The following is a 13,974-nucleotide window of genomic DNA, read 5'->3' as shown; positions in this document are numbered from 1 at the left end:
CAAGAGTGAAATTTGAACAGAGGATTCATAGATATTTGTACTTTTCTTTTGCAGAGTGAGGGAACAGCAACTATTCGAACAAGAAAGTTCATGACAAATAGGCTCTTATGCCGAAAGCAGATGGTAAGTAGAATAAAATTTCAGTATGGAAATGTTTGGAGAGTTTTCACTTATTTGGCAAGTTGAAACGAATGCTCATAAAATACCCTCGTGTTTAATTTATGCGTAGCCATTCAAAATCATGAATCTGTGCTCTGGTTTTGCCCCCAGTTTTGCACCAGTAACTTTTTTTCATTAACTTATTGCTTGCAGGTTGTAGATGTTTTGCATCCAGGGCAGCCGTCTGTGAAGAAAACTGACATAAGAGAAAAACTCGGTAAAATGTTTAAAGTTACACCAGATACAGTGTTTGTGTTTGGATTTCGTACAGCATTTGGAGGTGGAAAATCAACTGGGTTCGCCTTGATTTATGATACACTAGATTATGCCAAGAAGTTTGAACCGAAATACAGGTTACAGAGGGTAAGTCTTGCTTATTAGTATTTGTAGCTGTTTGGTTAGTATCTATCTAGGCTCTTGTATGTTCGAAACTCTGTTAACATAGTAATACGGAAAGATTGGAAGTAATTTTTATGCAGTGTACAATGTCTTTATCAATAATTGTCAGAATAATCGAAGTAATGTAATACATAAGGACCGTAAAAATCTTAGATTTGCATTAGAACGCATGATACTGACGTTTTTGAATTAAAATTTTACTGAAGGTGGTAGGCATTGACGATTTGGCTGGTGCTCAGTACCCACAGATCATGCCTTGCTTTCAAATGCTGGGAAAATACTTTGCAGCACTTGGTAAATAGTAGTAAATGCATGTTGAATATTTGTTTTCAAAATATGCAGTTTATTGTACTGTGTATATTATGAAAGTCACTATTTTGCCCTGAGGCAGCATGCCTAGCCTGTGTATTATGCAGTTACTTCACCAGCAATTAGAAGATGCGAACACAGTTGTGATCTCATTATACCACATGAATTGCCAACTATAAAGTTGAGACTAACACACCCAGGATCTAGCCACAAGGGAATTAATTCAGTCATCCTCTTGTAACACTATAAAACTTAGATGGCGTTATAACAAATGTGTGGATATTGCATATACAGTGTGTGTGTGTGTGTGTGTGTGTGTGTGTGTGTGTCAGTTACTTTGCACAGTAATAGATAAGCTTACACACAGCCATAAGGAAAGTTCTGGAGAATGTAAGTAAATGTAGGGATAAAGGAAACTTCTCAAGAGTAGAAGCATTTAGTCGATGTGTGTGTGCAGGCAGAAATGATTTTTGTTCCCCTTTTTTTGTGCTGTGTGGTCTGCACATAACACAGTATATATGTGTAAGTTGTCTCAAATTGAATATGATACTCGATAAAAACTTAGCATGAGGGATAGATATTTCAGTGAAATGGTAAAGTTTGTTTGATAGGGAAATTCGTGGTGTGAAGTTTGTGAAGTATTGTTGTGGTCTTCAGTCAAAGACTGCTCAACTAGTTAAGTGTTCCACAAAAAAAAATGATAAACATTATGGTGAATATTTCAGCTGAATACAGAACACTCATTTAAAAATGTTAGTATAGAAAATACATTACATTCATGTACTCCTCTGTTATGTAGCAGCTAAGGTGAAATGTCTTTAATCTACATTGGAAACCACATTCGCTATCTGTCAAATCTTTAATTTCTGTACGTAGATTCAGTTCAGTAACTGCGTGTTTCACCCTCTTTCTGTGCCATAACTAGAACCATTAAAACGTAGTTGTTGTGGTCTTCAATCCAGAGACTGGTTTGATGCAGCTCTCCATGGAAGCTTATTCATCTCGAAATGACTACTGCAACCTACATCCTTCTGAATATGTTCAGTGTATGTAGGTCTTGGTCTCCCTCCATGATTTTTACCCTCTGCACTTCCCTCCAATACTAAATTGATGAACCCTTGATGCTTCAGAACATGTTCTACCAACCGATCCCTTCTTCTAGTCAAGTTGTGGCACAAAGTCCTCTTCTCACCAATTCTACTCAGTACCTCCTCATTAGTTACATGATCTACGCGTCTAATCTTCAGCATTCTTCTTTTGCACCATATTTCAAAAGCTTCTATTCTCTTCTTGTCTAAAGTATTTATCATCCGTATTTCACTTCAGTACATGGCCAAACTCCATACAAATACTCTCAGAAATGACTTCTTGACACTTCAATCCATACTCGATGTTAGAAAATTTCTTTTCTTCAGAAACGCTTCCTTGCCATTGCCAATCTACATTTTATATCCTCTCTACTTCGACCATCATCAGTTATTTTGTTCCCCAAATAGCAAACCACCTTTACTATTTTAAGTGTCTCATTTCCTAATCTAATTCCCTCAGCCTCACCTGACTACATTCCATTATCCTAATTTTGCTTTTGTTGCTGTTCATCTTATATCCTTCTTTCAAGACACTGTCCATTCCGTTCAGCTGCTCTTCCACGTACTTTGCTGCCTGACAGAATTACAATGTCATTGGCAAACCTCAAAAGTTTTTATTTCTTCTCCACAGATTTTAATTCCTACTCCAAATTTTTCGTTTCCTTTACTGCTTGCTCAATATACAGATTGAATAAGATCAGGGATAGGCTACAACCCTGTCCCCCATCCATTCTCAGCCACTGCTTCCCTTTCATGTCCCTCGACTCTTATAACCGCCATCTGGTTTCTGTACAAATTGTAAATAGCCTTTCGCTCCCTGTATTTTACCCCTGCCAGCTTCAGAAATTGAAAGAGTTTTCCAGTCAACATTGTCAAAAGCTTTCTCTAAGTCTGCAAGTGCTATAAACATAGGTTTGCCTTTCCTTAATCTATCTTCTAAGATAAGTTGTAGGGTCAGTATTGCCTCACGTGCTCCACCATTTTTACGGAATCCAAACTGATCTTCCCTGAGGTCGGCTTCTACAAGTTTTTTCATTCCTCTGTAAAGAATTCGCGTTAGTATTTTGCAGCCGTGACTACTTAGACTGGTAGTGCAGTAATGTTCACACCTGTAAACACTTGCTTGTTTTGGGTTTGAATTAATATATTCTTCTTGAAGTCTGAAGGTATTTCGCCTGTCTCATACATCTTGATCACCAGGTGGAAGAGTTTTGTCATGACTGGTTCTCCCAATGCTATTAGTAGCTGTAACGGAATGTTGTCCATTCTCGGGGCCTTGCTTCGACTTAGGTCTTCCAGTGCTGTATCAAATTCTTCACGCAGTATCGTATGTCCCATCTAATCTTCATCTGCATCCTCTTCTATTTCAATAATATTGCCCTCAAGTACATCGCCCTTGTATAGACCCTCTATATACTCCTTCCACCTTTCTGTCTTCCCTTCTTTGCTTAGAACTGGGTTTCCATCTGAGCTCTTGATATTCATACAAGTGGTTCTCTTTTTCTCCAAAGGTCTCTTTAATTTTCATATAGGCAATATCTATCTTACCCCAAGTGTGATATGCCCCTACATTCTTACATTTGTCCTCTGGCCATCCCTATTTAGCCATTTTGCACTTCCTGTTCTAATTTTTGAAATGTCTGTATTCCTTTTTGCCTGCGTCATTTACTCCATTTTTATATTTTCTCCTTTCATCCGTTAAATTCCGTATCTCTTCAGTTACACAATGATTTCTACTAGCCTTCATCTTTTTACCTACTTGATCCTCTGCTGCCTTCACTATTTCATCTCTCAGAGCTACCCGTCTTCTTCTCTTGTATTCCTTCCCCACTTTCTTGTCAGTTGTTCCCTAATGCTCTCTCTGAATCACTTTGCAACCTCTGGTTCTTTATGTCCCATCTCCTTAAATTCCCATCTTTTCCAGTTTCTTAAGTTTTAATCTACAGTTCATAACCAATAAATTGTGGTCAGAGTCCACATCTGCCCGTGGAAATGTCTTTAAATTTAAAAACTGCTTCTTAAATCTGTCTCACCATTACATAATCTATCTGAAAACTTCCAGTTTCTCCAGGCCTCTTCCACGTATACAACCTTCTTTCGTGATTCTTAAACCAAGTGTGAGCTATGATTAAGTTATGCTGTGTGCAAAATTCTACCAGGCGGCTTCTCTTTCATTCCTTTCACCCATTCCATATTCACCTACTACTTTCCCATCTCTTCCTTTTCCTAGTATCGAATTCCAGTCCCCATGAATTAAATTTTCATCTCCCTTCACTATCTGAATAATGTCTCTTATCTCATCGGACATTTCCTCAGTCATCTGCATCTGCAGAGCTAGTTGGCATGTAAACTTGTACTACTGTGATGGGTGTGGGCTTCGTGTCCATCTTGGCTACAATAATGCATTTACTATGCTGTTTGTAATAGCTTACCCGTGTTCCTATTCTTTTATTCATTATTAGACCTACTCCTGCATTACCCTAATTTGATTTTGTATTTATAACCCTGTATTCATCTGATCAGAAGTCTTGTTCCTCCTTCCACCGAACTTGGCTAATTCCCACTATATCTAACTTTAACCTACCCATTTCTTTTTTTAAATTTTCTAACCTACCTATCCAATTAAGGGATCTGACATTCCACGCTATGATCGGTAGAATGCCAGTTTTTTTCTCCCGATGACGCCATCCTAAGTAGTCCCCGCCGGGAGATCCAAATGGGGGACTATTTTACCTCCTGAATATTTTACCCTGGAGGACGCCATCATTTAACCATACAGCAAAGCTGCGTGCCCTCGGAAAAAATTATGTCTGTAGTTCCCCTGTTTTGGTTCATGTTAAAAGGTCAGATTAGTCAATCATCCAGACTGTTGCCCCTGCAACTACTGAAATCACTGCTGGCCCTCTTCAGGAACCACACGTTTCTGGCCTCTCAATAGATACGCGTCTTTTGTGGTTGCACTTAAGGTAGAGGTATCTATTGCTGAGGCACACAAGCCTCCCTAGCAACGGCAAGGTCCATGGTTCATGGGGGGAATGTGATGCATATCATTTCCCGGGTCGACTGAAGTGTCCGATCCCACGCGTCGGCTCTGACCCGTGACGTACGGGTGTTGTCGTGTGTGACGTCATGACGGCACGGAGTTTGGCTTGTGAGTGTGGTGTGTTTGTAGATGTCGTCGTGTTGTGGTTTGTTGTGCTCTCTGGTGGTATGTTCAGGGTTTTTGTTTGTGTGGTGTAATGGGCTCAGTTTGCTTTTGCTTGTTATCCAGAATTGTTAGTGTCGGCTGTGTTTGTAGTGGAATTCGTTTCAGTGAGTTAACGATTTTGTGTGAAGGTTAATTTAGTGTTGTTCGCTGTAGATCGTGTGGTAATTTTAGTCAAATTAATCGGTTGTTGTTTTTTGTTCAGGAATGGATATGACTGATAAAAGTAACAGTGCACAGGTCAAGGGAAGTGTTCGATCCCAATATGTGGCTGTGTATGTTGATATTGGTATTGGGAGATGTTTTTGTGCTATATAGGCCAAGGGAAGTGTTTGATCCTAATTTATGGGATGGGAGCTGCTGTTGAGGTATATAGGTCAAGGGAAGTGTCCGATTCCAGATGATACTGTGCTTAGTGGAATTTGGGGAGTTTTGTGATGTCGGTTTTTCTCGTCGTTTTGTGTGGTTTTGTACGGGTGTGGGTGTCTAAATTTGTTTATATTTAGTTTGCCCCCACCCAAAAACACCCCATTTCCCGCGCTTGTCCCGTTAGTGTCATTAGGCTTTTTGTGGAAAGTGTGTGTGTTTGTTTTTCGATGTATTTTCGTCCTCATAATGTGTACATACCGACTTTATATGCACCATGTTGGAATCGTGGTTTATGGTCGTTTCCGCCATATTTGTGACGTCATGGGTCCAAGCAGACGGGCAGGATCGGACGCTTCCGTATTTCCCATTTCCCAAATAGTGTTGTACTAGTTGGTTTATTTTATTTATCAAATGGTTTTCAATTACACGAAAGTATTGGCATGTCGGGTTGTAGACACTCACATAAAGCTTTTGGCCACAGCCTTCATCAGTACAGAGAGATACTGCCAACTCCAGCATCTTGGGCCAGAATGTAACATCACATGGGATGCAAGCAACAATCTGGAGGAGAAGGGATAATAGTGTACAGGTCAGGTGGGGAGAGAGGTGAACACTGTCTGGTGACGTGTGCAAGGACTAGACTCAAACAGGTGCGGTGTAAGGAGGTTGTGGGGCAGAGAGCTAGGGGAAAGAGGAACAGAAAAGGAAAGGAGTGGGGAGAGACAGGCAGATATGTTGGCAGAAGGCTGCAAGGAAACAGGGTGGGAGACGAGAATGGGGAGATGATAGAATACACGGTGTGGAAACTGTAGGGTGGAGAGTTTTGGGGCAGTATGTTACCGTAAGTTGAGGCCGGGATAATTACAGGAGTGGAAGTGGCCATCTGGACCCTTCCCCCCACCACCAACTTTCTGAACTGCACAGATGGGAGTTATCCGTACAACGCATTCCCCAATATACAGTTCCCCTCCTTTGAGAATGAGGGATGAACGTGACTAGTGGAATTTCAGTATCATAATGTGTTATGATTGGCCTATGCTTTCTGTGTGGGAGAGACATGATGAGCTTTTTGTCTGTTACTTCCAAATACTCAAATCAGCAGAATTGTCCTTTAGGTATCTATCAGATTGTAATGTTCCTGGATCTTTGGTGTTGTACACACTGGAGATTGAATGTGTCCATCCATTCATTTAGAATCGCTCCATTGCTGTCTTCCTGATATCCACAGGTGTGAATCACATTCTTTTGGTGAATTTGGCCAACTGTTTTGTGGAGGTTTGTAAATTGTTTAGTGTAGTTGGGGAGTCTGTTAGAAGATGGCATAAGCGGCGTACAGTATGGCTGTCTGTATTTTTCCACCAGGAACTTTGAGGTTAGGACAACTCGTCCTTGGATTTTGTAGTCACACAGAATTTCCTGGACAGTGCAGTTGTATATCCTGTAATTTCTAAATGATGAAAGAGGGGGAAACTATATTAGTTCAAATAATGTTGTTGGGTGCTGGTATGAGGTATTTTTTTTATAAAAATACCTTTGTCTAACAGCAGTGAAACGGTCACTTTTCATTCAAAACTGGATACTTCCTGAGAGCATATTCATACAGAACTGGGCATAAAGGCATCATATCTGCCACTGGCGACTACCGCACAATTTAGATCTGCTGTTTGTGCAACTTTACCTTAAGCATTATTCATCAGGTTATTGAAATGACGACTTACTTGTGTTGTAGGTGTTGTAATATTGTTGTAAGAAAGTGTTTATCACCAGTAGGGTTCTCGTAATAGCTGTAGTGAAAAAAGTTACTTTTATTAATAAATATTTATTAAACAAAACTAATTGCTTCACTTCGGAATGCCTGTAGTTTTCCCAACATATTGTGCACTGGTGTAACTGTCTTTCTCTCAGTTAGCCTCAGCATCTCATGCTAGTGGCTACTTGAGCCAGTGTGGTAACTGAAATCTTATTCACTGGTCTAGTGTTCTACAGTGCTGGCTGAGCTTATTGAACACTACCGATATATAGACATAATATAATATGTAAATATGGAAAATAAGGAAATAAAATGTTATCTGAAAAAGAATGCTACCTTACATGGTGCTGACAATCTCTACAGCAAAAATTGACATCTGATATGTTATGTCTTGATTAGAAAGTAACTTATCAGCAAATTGAAATCTGAAATATGTTGCAGTGCTGTATTGTTCATCATTTATGGGCCCAACCAGAACACATCCACACATATTTCCTCTTACATAAAGAACTGTCATCCTAGGTGTGAGTCTACTTGTGACTTACTATTATGGGTATGGTCAATCTTGAATTAATTGTTAACAAATTCCATAAGTGAATAAATTATGAGCAGAAATTGTGAGTTGTTGATAGGCGCACACACAAAGAGAACAAAACTTGCTAGCTTTTGGACTAATCCTTTTACGAGGTAGAGTAAAAAACACACACACACCATGTGGGAGTGTAGAGATTGAGAGGGAGTGTGTTTACTCTGTTTTCTGTTTGCCTGTTGACAACTCAACACTACAGCTTTTCAGTGAGTGGTCTTCTTTAATTCAAAGGTATTTAAATTCTACCAGAACTTCCTACATCAACATATTATGAGCTATAGTTAATATCCCCAGCTGCTTAAGAAGGTGCCGGAAGATGTATGTGAACCCTCACACACAATTCTAATTACTTTCTTTTGTGCAATGAATACTTTGTTCAATTAAGTAATTGCTCAAGAACATTATGCCTTGTGACACCAGTGAAAGAAAGTACTAACTTATCAGCAGTAATTCTTGGGGCATAAGTAGCTGAAACTAATGTTACAGCAGTTCTATGATTTTCAGTCTTGCATTAATATACGAGGTATGACAATTTGAACAACACAAAATTGGATTACTGTTCCCCCCTCCAAAGTTTAAAGTTAGCTCATTTGCATAAAAGAAGTCAGTAACTTTTACAGAAATATTATTTTTATTGTGGATACTTTGCTCAACTTGATAACAATGCTTGTATGCGAACAGAAATAATTCTGCTTTTGAAATGTGTTGCTACAAAAGAATGGTAAAAATTAAATGGGCGGATCACCTAACTGATGAGTCGGCACTGGATAGAATTTTGGGAGAGACGAAATTTGTGACACAACCTGATGAACAGGATTCGAATAACAAGACACATGCTTTGAAATCACGGTGTCATCAATTGAAGTGCATACACAGATAATGCTGTATTGCACATTTTGCAGTTTTTAGGAAATCGAGAAATATTGTACATTCCAGAGAATTATTGTAAAATAAGAATGCAATAGGAGATACGTATTGGTTGTGCATACTGGTAGGTGAAAATACTTGGTTGAGATTTTTAAAATTGTGCTAAGCACAGTTTTTTGAAAATAAGTATTAAAATGGATAAACACTTTATAGCGATGGATATGCAGAATTATTCTAAATCACTCTGTACTCTGCTGTAATGATAGGTTGCCTAGAATCTAAAAGTTGTAAGAAAGAAAATTAAAAAAAAAATAAAAGATTAATATTTAATGTAAACTCATTTTTTTGGTCTTACAAGTTGATACATCATGCATCTGGTACATCACTCAGTTGTCACACTGCAGGTTTTTATAAAAGTGAGTCCTATGCCCTTGAAGTCTTCAATCATAATCTCCTGAATGATTAGTTTTGAAGGATCGATAAAGGCCTAAGCAATGACATGCCTCCATTCTAAAGGAACCATAACTTTTCATACATTCTTTCTTTTCATTGAGAAGTTCGTCACAAGGTAGGAAACAAAAACTTCGGTATACATGCAGCTGACCATATAGTAATAAAGCACAAAAACTCTACAGTTATTGTTCTGCCCAACACAGTGATCAGACCATACAAACCCCCCTGCGGGTCCAGGTGTTACAATAGGCTCAAGGTATTCGTGCCTGTCGTAAGAGGTGACTAAAAGGAGTCTCTCACATTTTGGCTTTTATGTGATGGTCCCCTGTAGGTTTAGACCTCCATTCTTCAAAATCTTCCCAAAGAGCAAGCCAATGGGGGAAGGTTGCCTTACATGGTGCATCGTGTCCATTGTTAGCCCACTTTCTCGTCGTCGCATTGCAGTCCCGCTCATTCTCCATCTCTTGGTCGAGGACACTCTCCTGGGTGTGTTTTCCACCATGCACTATGCAGTGTCACTTTCTGTGCCGACGATGGGCATGGACCAGGTGCACCTCATATCCAGCACGGTAGCCAGTTCGTTGTGGTGGGACTGCCATGTACCCTGTTGGTTGTAGACCCCCGACAGCTCTGCTGATGCCTGCGCTGTTAACTCCCCATGTATGCCAAGGAATAGATGCCTGTCACACAGGGGCATCGGGACTCCCGACGTTGGCCATCCTGCCAGGTAGCCTTTGCTGCGGCCTGGTGGCGCCCGTGGGGAGGGCCCCCTGGTCAGAGTGGGTGGCATCAGGGTGGACGACACACCATTAAGCGTAGTATGTCATCTCTTCCTGGTGGTCCGCTGCCAGCAGTTTCTAAACGGACAAAGTCTAACTACAGTGTTAAGAAATATGACCCCAAGTCATTCTCCTCCCTGGCCACACCATGGGAGGAACACCAGGCTATTCGTCCCAGTACCTCGTATGTATGAGAGTTGATGGGGAATTTTCCATGTCCGTGAGGCCTCAGTTTTTTGTGGAGCATTTGAAGGACAAGTTTGGGGATGTGGAGGGCTTGTCTAAAATGCGCTCTGGGTCAGTCTTGATCAAAACAGCATCCTCTGCCCAGTCACGGGCATTACTCGCTTATGGCAAGTTGGGTGATGTTTCTGCTAACATCACGTCACATAAGAACTTAAAAATGTTCCAGGGTATTATATTCCACAGGGACCTTCTTTTGCAGTTTGACGATGAGCTGCGCGCCAGTTTTAGAGCGGTGAGGTGTTAATTTCGTCCATCGGGGTCCAAGGGATAACAAGATTGCCACTGGTGCCTTCATCTTGGCCTTCGAAGGTGATACATTGCCCGAGAAGGTCAAGGCGATGGTCTACCGCTGTGATGTCAGGCCATGTATCCCTCACCCGATGAGGTGCTTTAAGTGCTGGAAGTTCGGCCATATGTCTTCCCGCTGTACTTCCAGTCCCCACCTTTCGAGATTGTGGGTGTCCGATCTATATGTAGATCCCAATACTCCATGTGCCCTGCCTCCCATCTGTGTCAACTGCGGAGAGCATCATTCACCACTGAGGCTAAGAGGAAATTTGAGCACCTACATCGTGTGGCTATGATCACCTCATATGCCGCCACTATGAGAACAGCTGTCGCCCCATTTTCTGTCAGCTCTCAGAACTGGGAGACTACACCTGCCCCCTTGATGGTGGTGGGCACTACGCTCGCTGTTGATCCTGCACCACCTACTTCGGGAGCAACCACCCCCTCCCGTCAGGGATTTCAGTCCCCACTTCTGAGCCAGAGAAGTGTAAGGCTTCTTCAGCTTCCTCGCTAGGAAGGGGTCCCGTAGGTCACTTCCTTCCCAGGTTCCTGCTAGTGGGAAAGATGACACCTGCCAATGGCTGAAGAGCCCAAAAAGCAGCTGGTCATAGGTCTTCATGCTCATCCTTAGTCCCAGATACAGATTCAGCAATGTCCTCCCAGCCAGGGAAACCCAAGGAATAGTGCGAGAAATCAAAAAAGAAGGCCCCCAAGAACAAGGAACTTGAAGTGGCACCCACACGACTGCTAGCTAAAAGCTCCACATCTGAGGATGGGGTGGAGCTTCTGGTGTCCACTGATGACCTGGATCTTGCCGGACCCCTAGTCACAATGTATATAAACTGCTTGGGCAAAAAGTCGGTGGCAGCAGGTGACCCTGAGGTGTAAACTGCCTCATTGAATGTTCCATGCCCTCCCAGTCTCATGCTGTCATCCTCCAGTGGAATTCTGCCAGTTTTTTCCACTGCCTGGCTGAGCTATGGCAACTGTTAATCTTTACAGCTGCTATCTGCATTGCCTTCCAGGAAACCTAGTTCCCGGCAATGCGGACCCCTCCCCTCTGCGGCTATAAGGGACATTACAGGAACCGTAGCGACTATAATCGAGTGTCAGGTGGAGTTTGCATTTATGTCCTAAACTCAGTCTGTAGTGAAGCTTTGCCCCTTCAAACCCCTATGGCTGTCAGAATAAGGATGACAGGAAATAACTGTCTGCAATGTATTTCTCCCTCCAGATGGTGTAGTACCCCTGAATGTGTTAACTGCGCTGATTGATCAACTCCCTAAACCCTTCCTACCTTTGGGAGATTTTAACACCCATAACCCCTTTGGGGTGGCACCGTGCTGACTGGCTGAGGCAGAGATGTTGAAACTTTACTGTCTCAGTTCGACCTCTGCCTCTTAAGTACTGGGGCCGCCACACATTTCAGTGTGGCTTGTGATAGTTACTTGGCCATTGATTTATCAGTTTGCAGCCCAGGACTTCTCCCATCTATCAACCACTGGAGAGCACGTGACGACCTGTGTCCCATTTTCCTGTCACTGCCCCAGCATCTGGCCCACGGATGCCTGCCCAGATGGGCTTTAAACAAGGCAGACTGGAAACTTTCACCTTTGATGTGAATGTTGACTCTCCCCCCCACATGGTAAAATCAATGTGTTTGTTGAGTGGGTGACTACCACAATTGTTTCTGTGGCAGAAAACTCGATTCCTCACTCTTTAGGGTATGCTGGCAACAGACAGTCCCTTCGTGGTTGTAGGAAGTCGCTGAGGTAATTACAGAGCATTGGCGAGCTCTACAGTGACAAGTGGCACCCTTCCCTAGAGCATCTGATAGTGTTTAAGCGGCTCCATGCCTGTGTACACCGGCTTATAGAACGATGGAAACAGGAGTTTGGGGAGAGGTAATTGTCTACCATTGGGTGCCATACATCACCTTCCCAAGTTTGGACGGAGATCAGACGTCTTTTTGGGTACCTACGTGCCACAGTGAACCCTATAACGCACCATTTATGGAGTGGGAGCTCCTCAGTGCACTTGCACATTGCCTCGACGCAGCTCCTGGGCCAGATCAGATCCACAGTCAGATGATAAAACATTTGTGTGACTACGAGCGTCATCAACCGGATATGGTGCGATGGTGTCTTTCCATCACAATGGTGGGAGAGTACCATCATTCTGGTGCTCAAACCTGGTAAAAATCCGCTTGATATGGATGGCTATCGGCCCATCAGCCTCGCCAATGTTGTTTGTAAGCAGCTGGAATGTATGGTGTGTCCGTGGTTGGGTTGGGTCCTTGAGTTACATGGCCTATTGGCTCCATGTCAGGGGTCGACAGAAGCGTCCAATCCCACGCGTCGGCTTTGACCCGTGACGTAAGGGTGTTGTGTGTGACGTCATGACGGCGCGGAGTTTGGTTTGAGTGTGGCTGTCTCCAGTTGTGTTTTATCTTATTTTATTTACTTTTCTGATCCGTTCGTTCTATCTCGTGAGATTTTTTTAAAAAAAAGACAAAAAACACTAATCAGCTACTGAAGCATCTTTATCTTCTATGGGTTGCAGGGGTTATGACCCCTGGGGAGGTGGGTGGGTGTTCATGCATGACTGTCTTCACTTACATGTTGTAGCTACGCAAGGCGTCTAAATTTGTTTACATTTAGTTTGTCCCCCACCCAAAACACCCCACCATTTCCTGCGCTTGTCCCGCTAGTGTCATTAGGCTTCTTGTGGAAAGTGTGTGTGTTTGTTTTAGATTTCCTCCATATTTGTGACGTCATGGGTCAAAGCAGACGGGCGGGATCGGACGCTTCCGTATTTCCCCATGTCAGGGCAGCTTCCGCAAGGGGCGCTCTACCACTGATAATCTTGTGTCCCTCAAGTCTGCCATCCAAACAGCCTTTTCCAGACACTAACACCTTGTTGCCGTCTTTTTTTATCCACGCAAAACGTATGACACCATCTGGCGACATCATATCTTTGACGCATTATACTGGTGGGGGCTCCGAGGCCTGCTCCCTATTTTTATCCAGAATTTACTGTCACTGCATACTTTCCGTGTCCAAGTTGGTGCTTCCCATAGTTCCACCCATATCCAGGAGAATTGGGTCCTGCAGGGCTCTGGATTGGGTGTATCACTAGTTTTAGTGGCCATTAACGGTCTAGCAGTAGCTGTAGGACCTTCGGTCTCATCCTCTCTGTATGCAGATGACTTCTGCATTTCGTACTTCTCCACCAGTACTGAGCGGTGCCTACGTGGAGCCATCCACAAGGTGCAGTCGTGGGCTCTCACCCACGGCTTCCAGTTTTCAGCTGCTAAGTCATGTGTCATGCGCTTCTGTCAGTCGTACTGTTCATCCGGAACCAGAACTTTACCTTCATGACAATCCACCAGCTGTAGTGGAGACATACTGATTTTTGGGACTGGTTTTCGACACCTGATTGACCTGGCTACCTCACCTTCGTGAGCTTAAGTG

General features: G+C 42.7%; 1 protein-coding gene across 3 annotated transcripts in view; it reads left to right on the top strand.

Moving 5' to 3' along the window:
• Window positions 1-13,974, top strand: part of LOC126202785 (40S ribosomal protein S24) — a 30,319-nt gene that overhangs the window by 289 nt on the left and 16,056 nt on the right. For all 3 annotated transcript variants that reach the window (XM_049936895.1, XM_049936896.1, XM_049936894.1), the window contains exons 2-3: window positions 55-123; window positions 313-522. In XM_049936895.1, the coding sequence (XP_049792852.1) occupies window positions 55-123; window positions 313-522 (279 nt within the window). The remainder of the gene's footprint in view (window positions 1-54; window positions 124-312; window positions 523-13,974) is intronic.

This window comes from Schistocerca nitens, chromosome 1 (assembly GCF_023898315.1).
Source record: "Schistocerca nitens isolate TAMUIC-IGC-003100 chromosome 1, iqSchNite1.1, whole genome shotgun sequence".
NCBI lineage: Eukaryota > Metazoa > Arthropoda > Insecta > Orthoptera > Acrididae > Schistocerca > Schistocerca nitens.
Note: the sequence above shows the minus strand (reverse complement) of the source record. Positions and strands in the feature narration are given on the sequence as shown.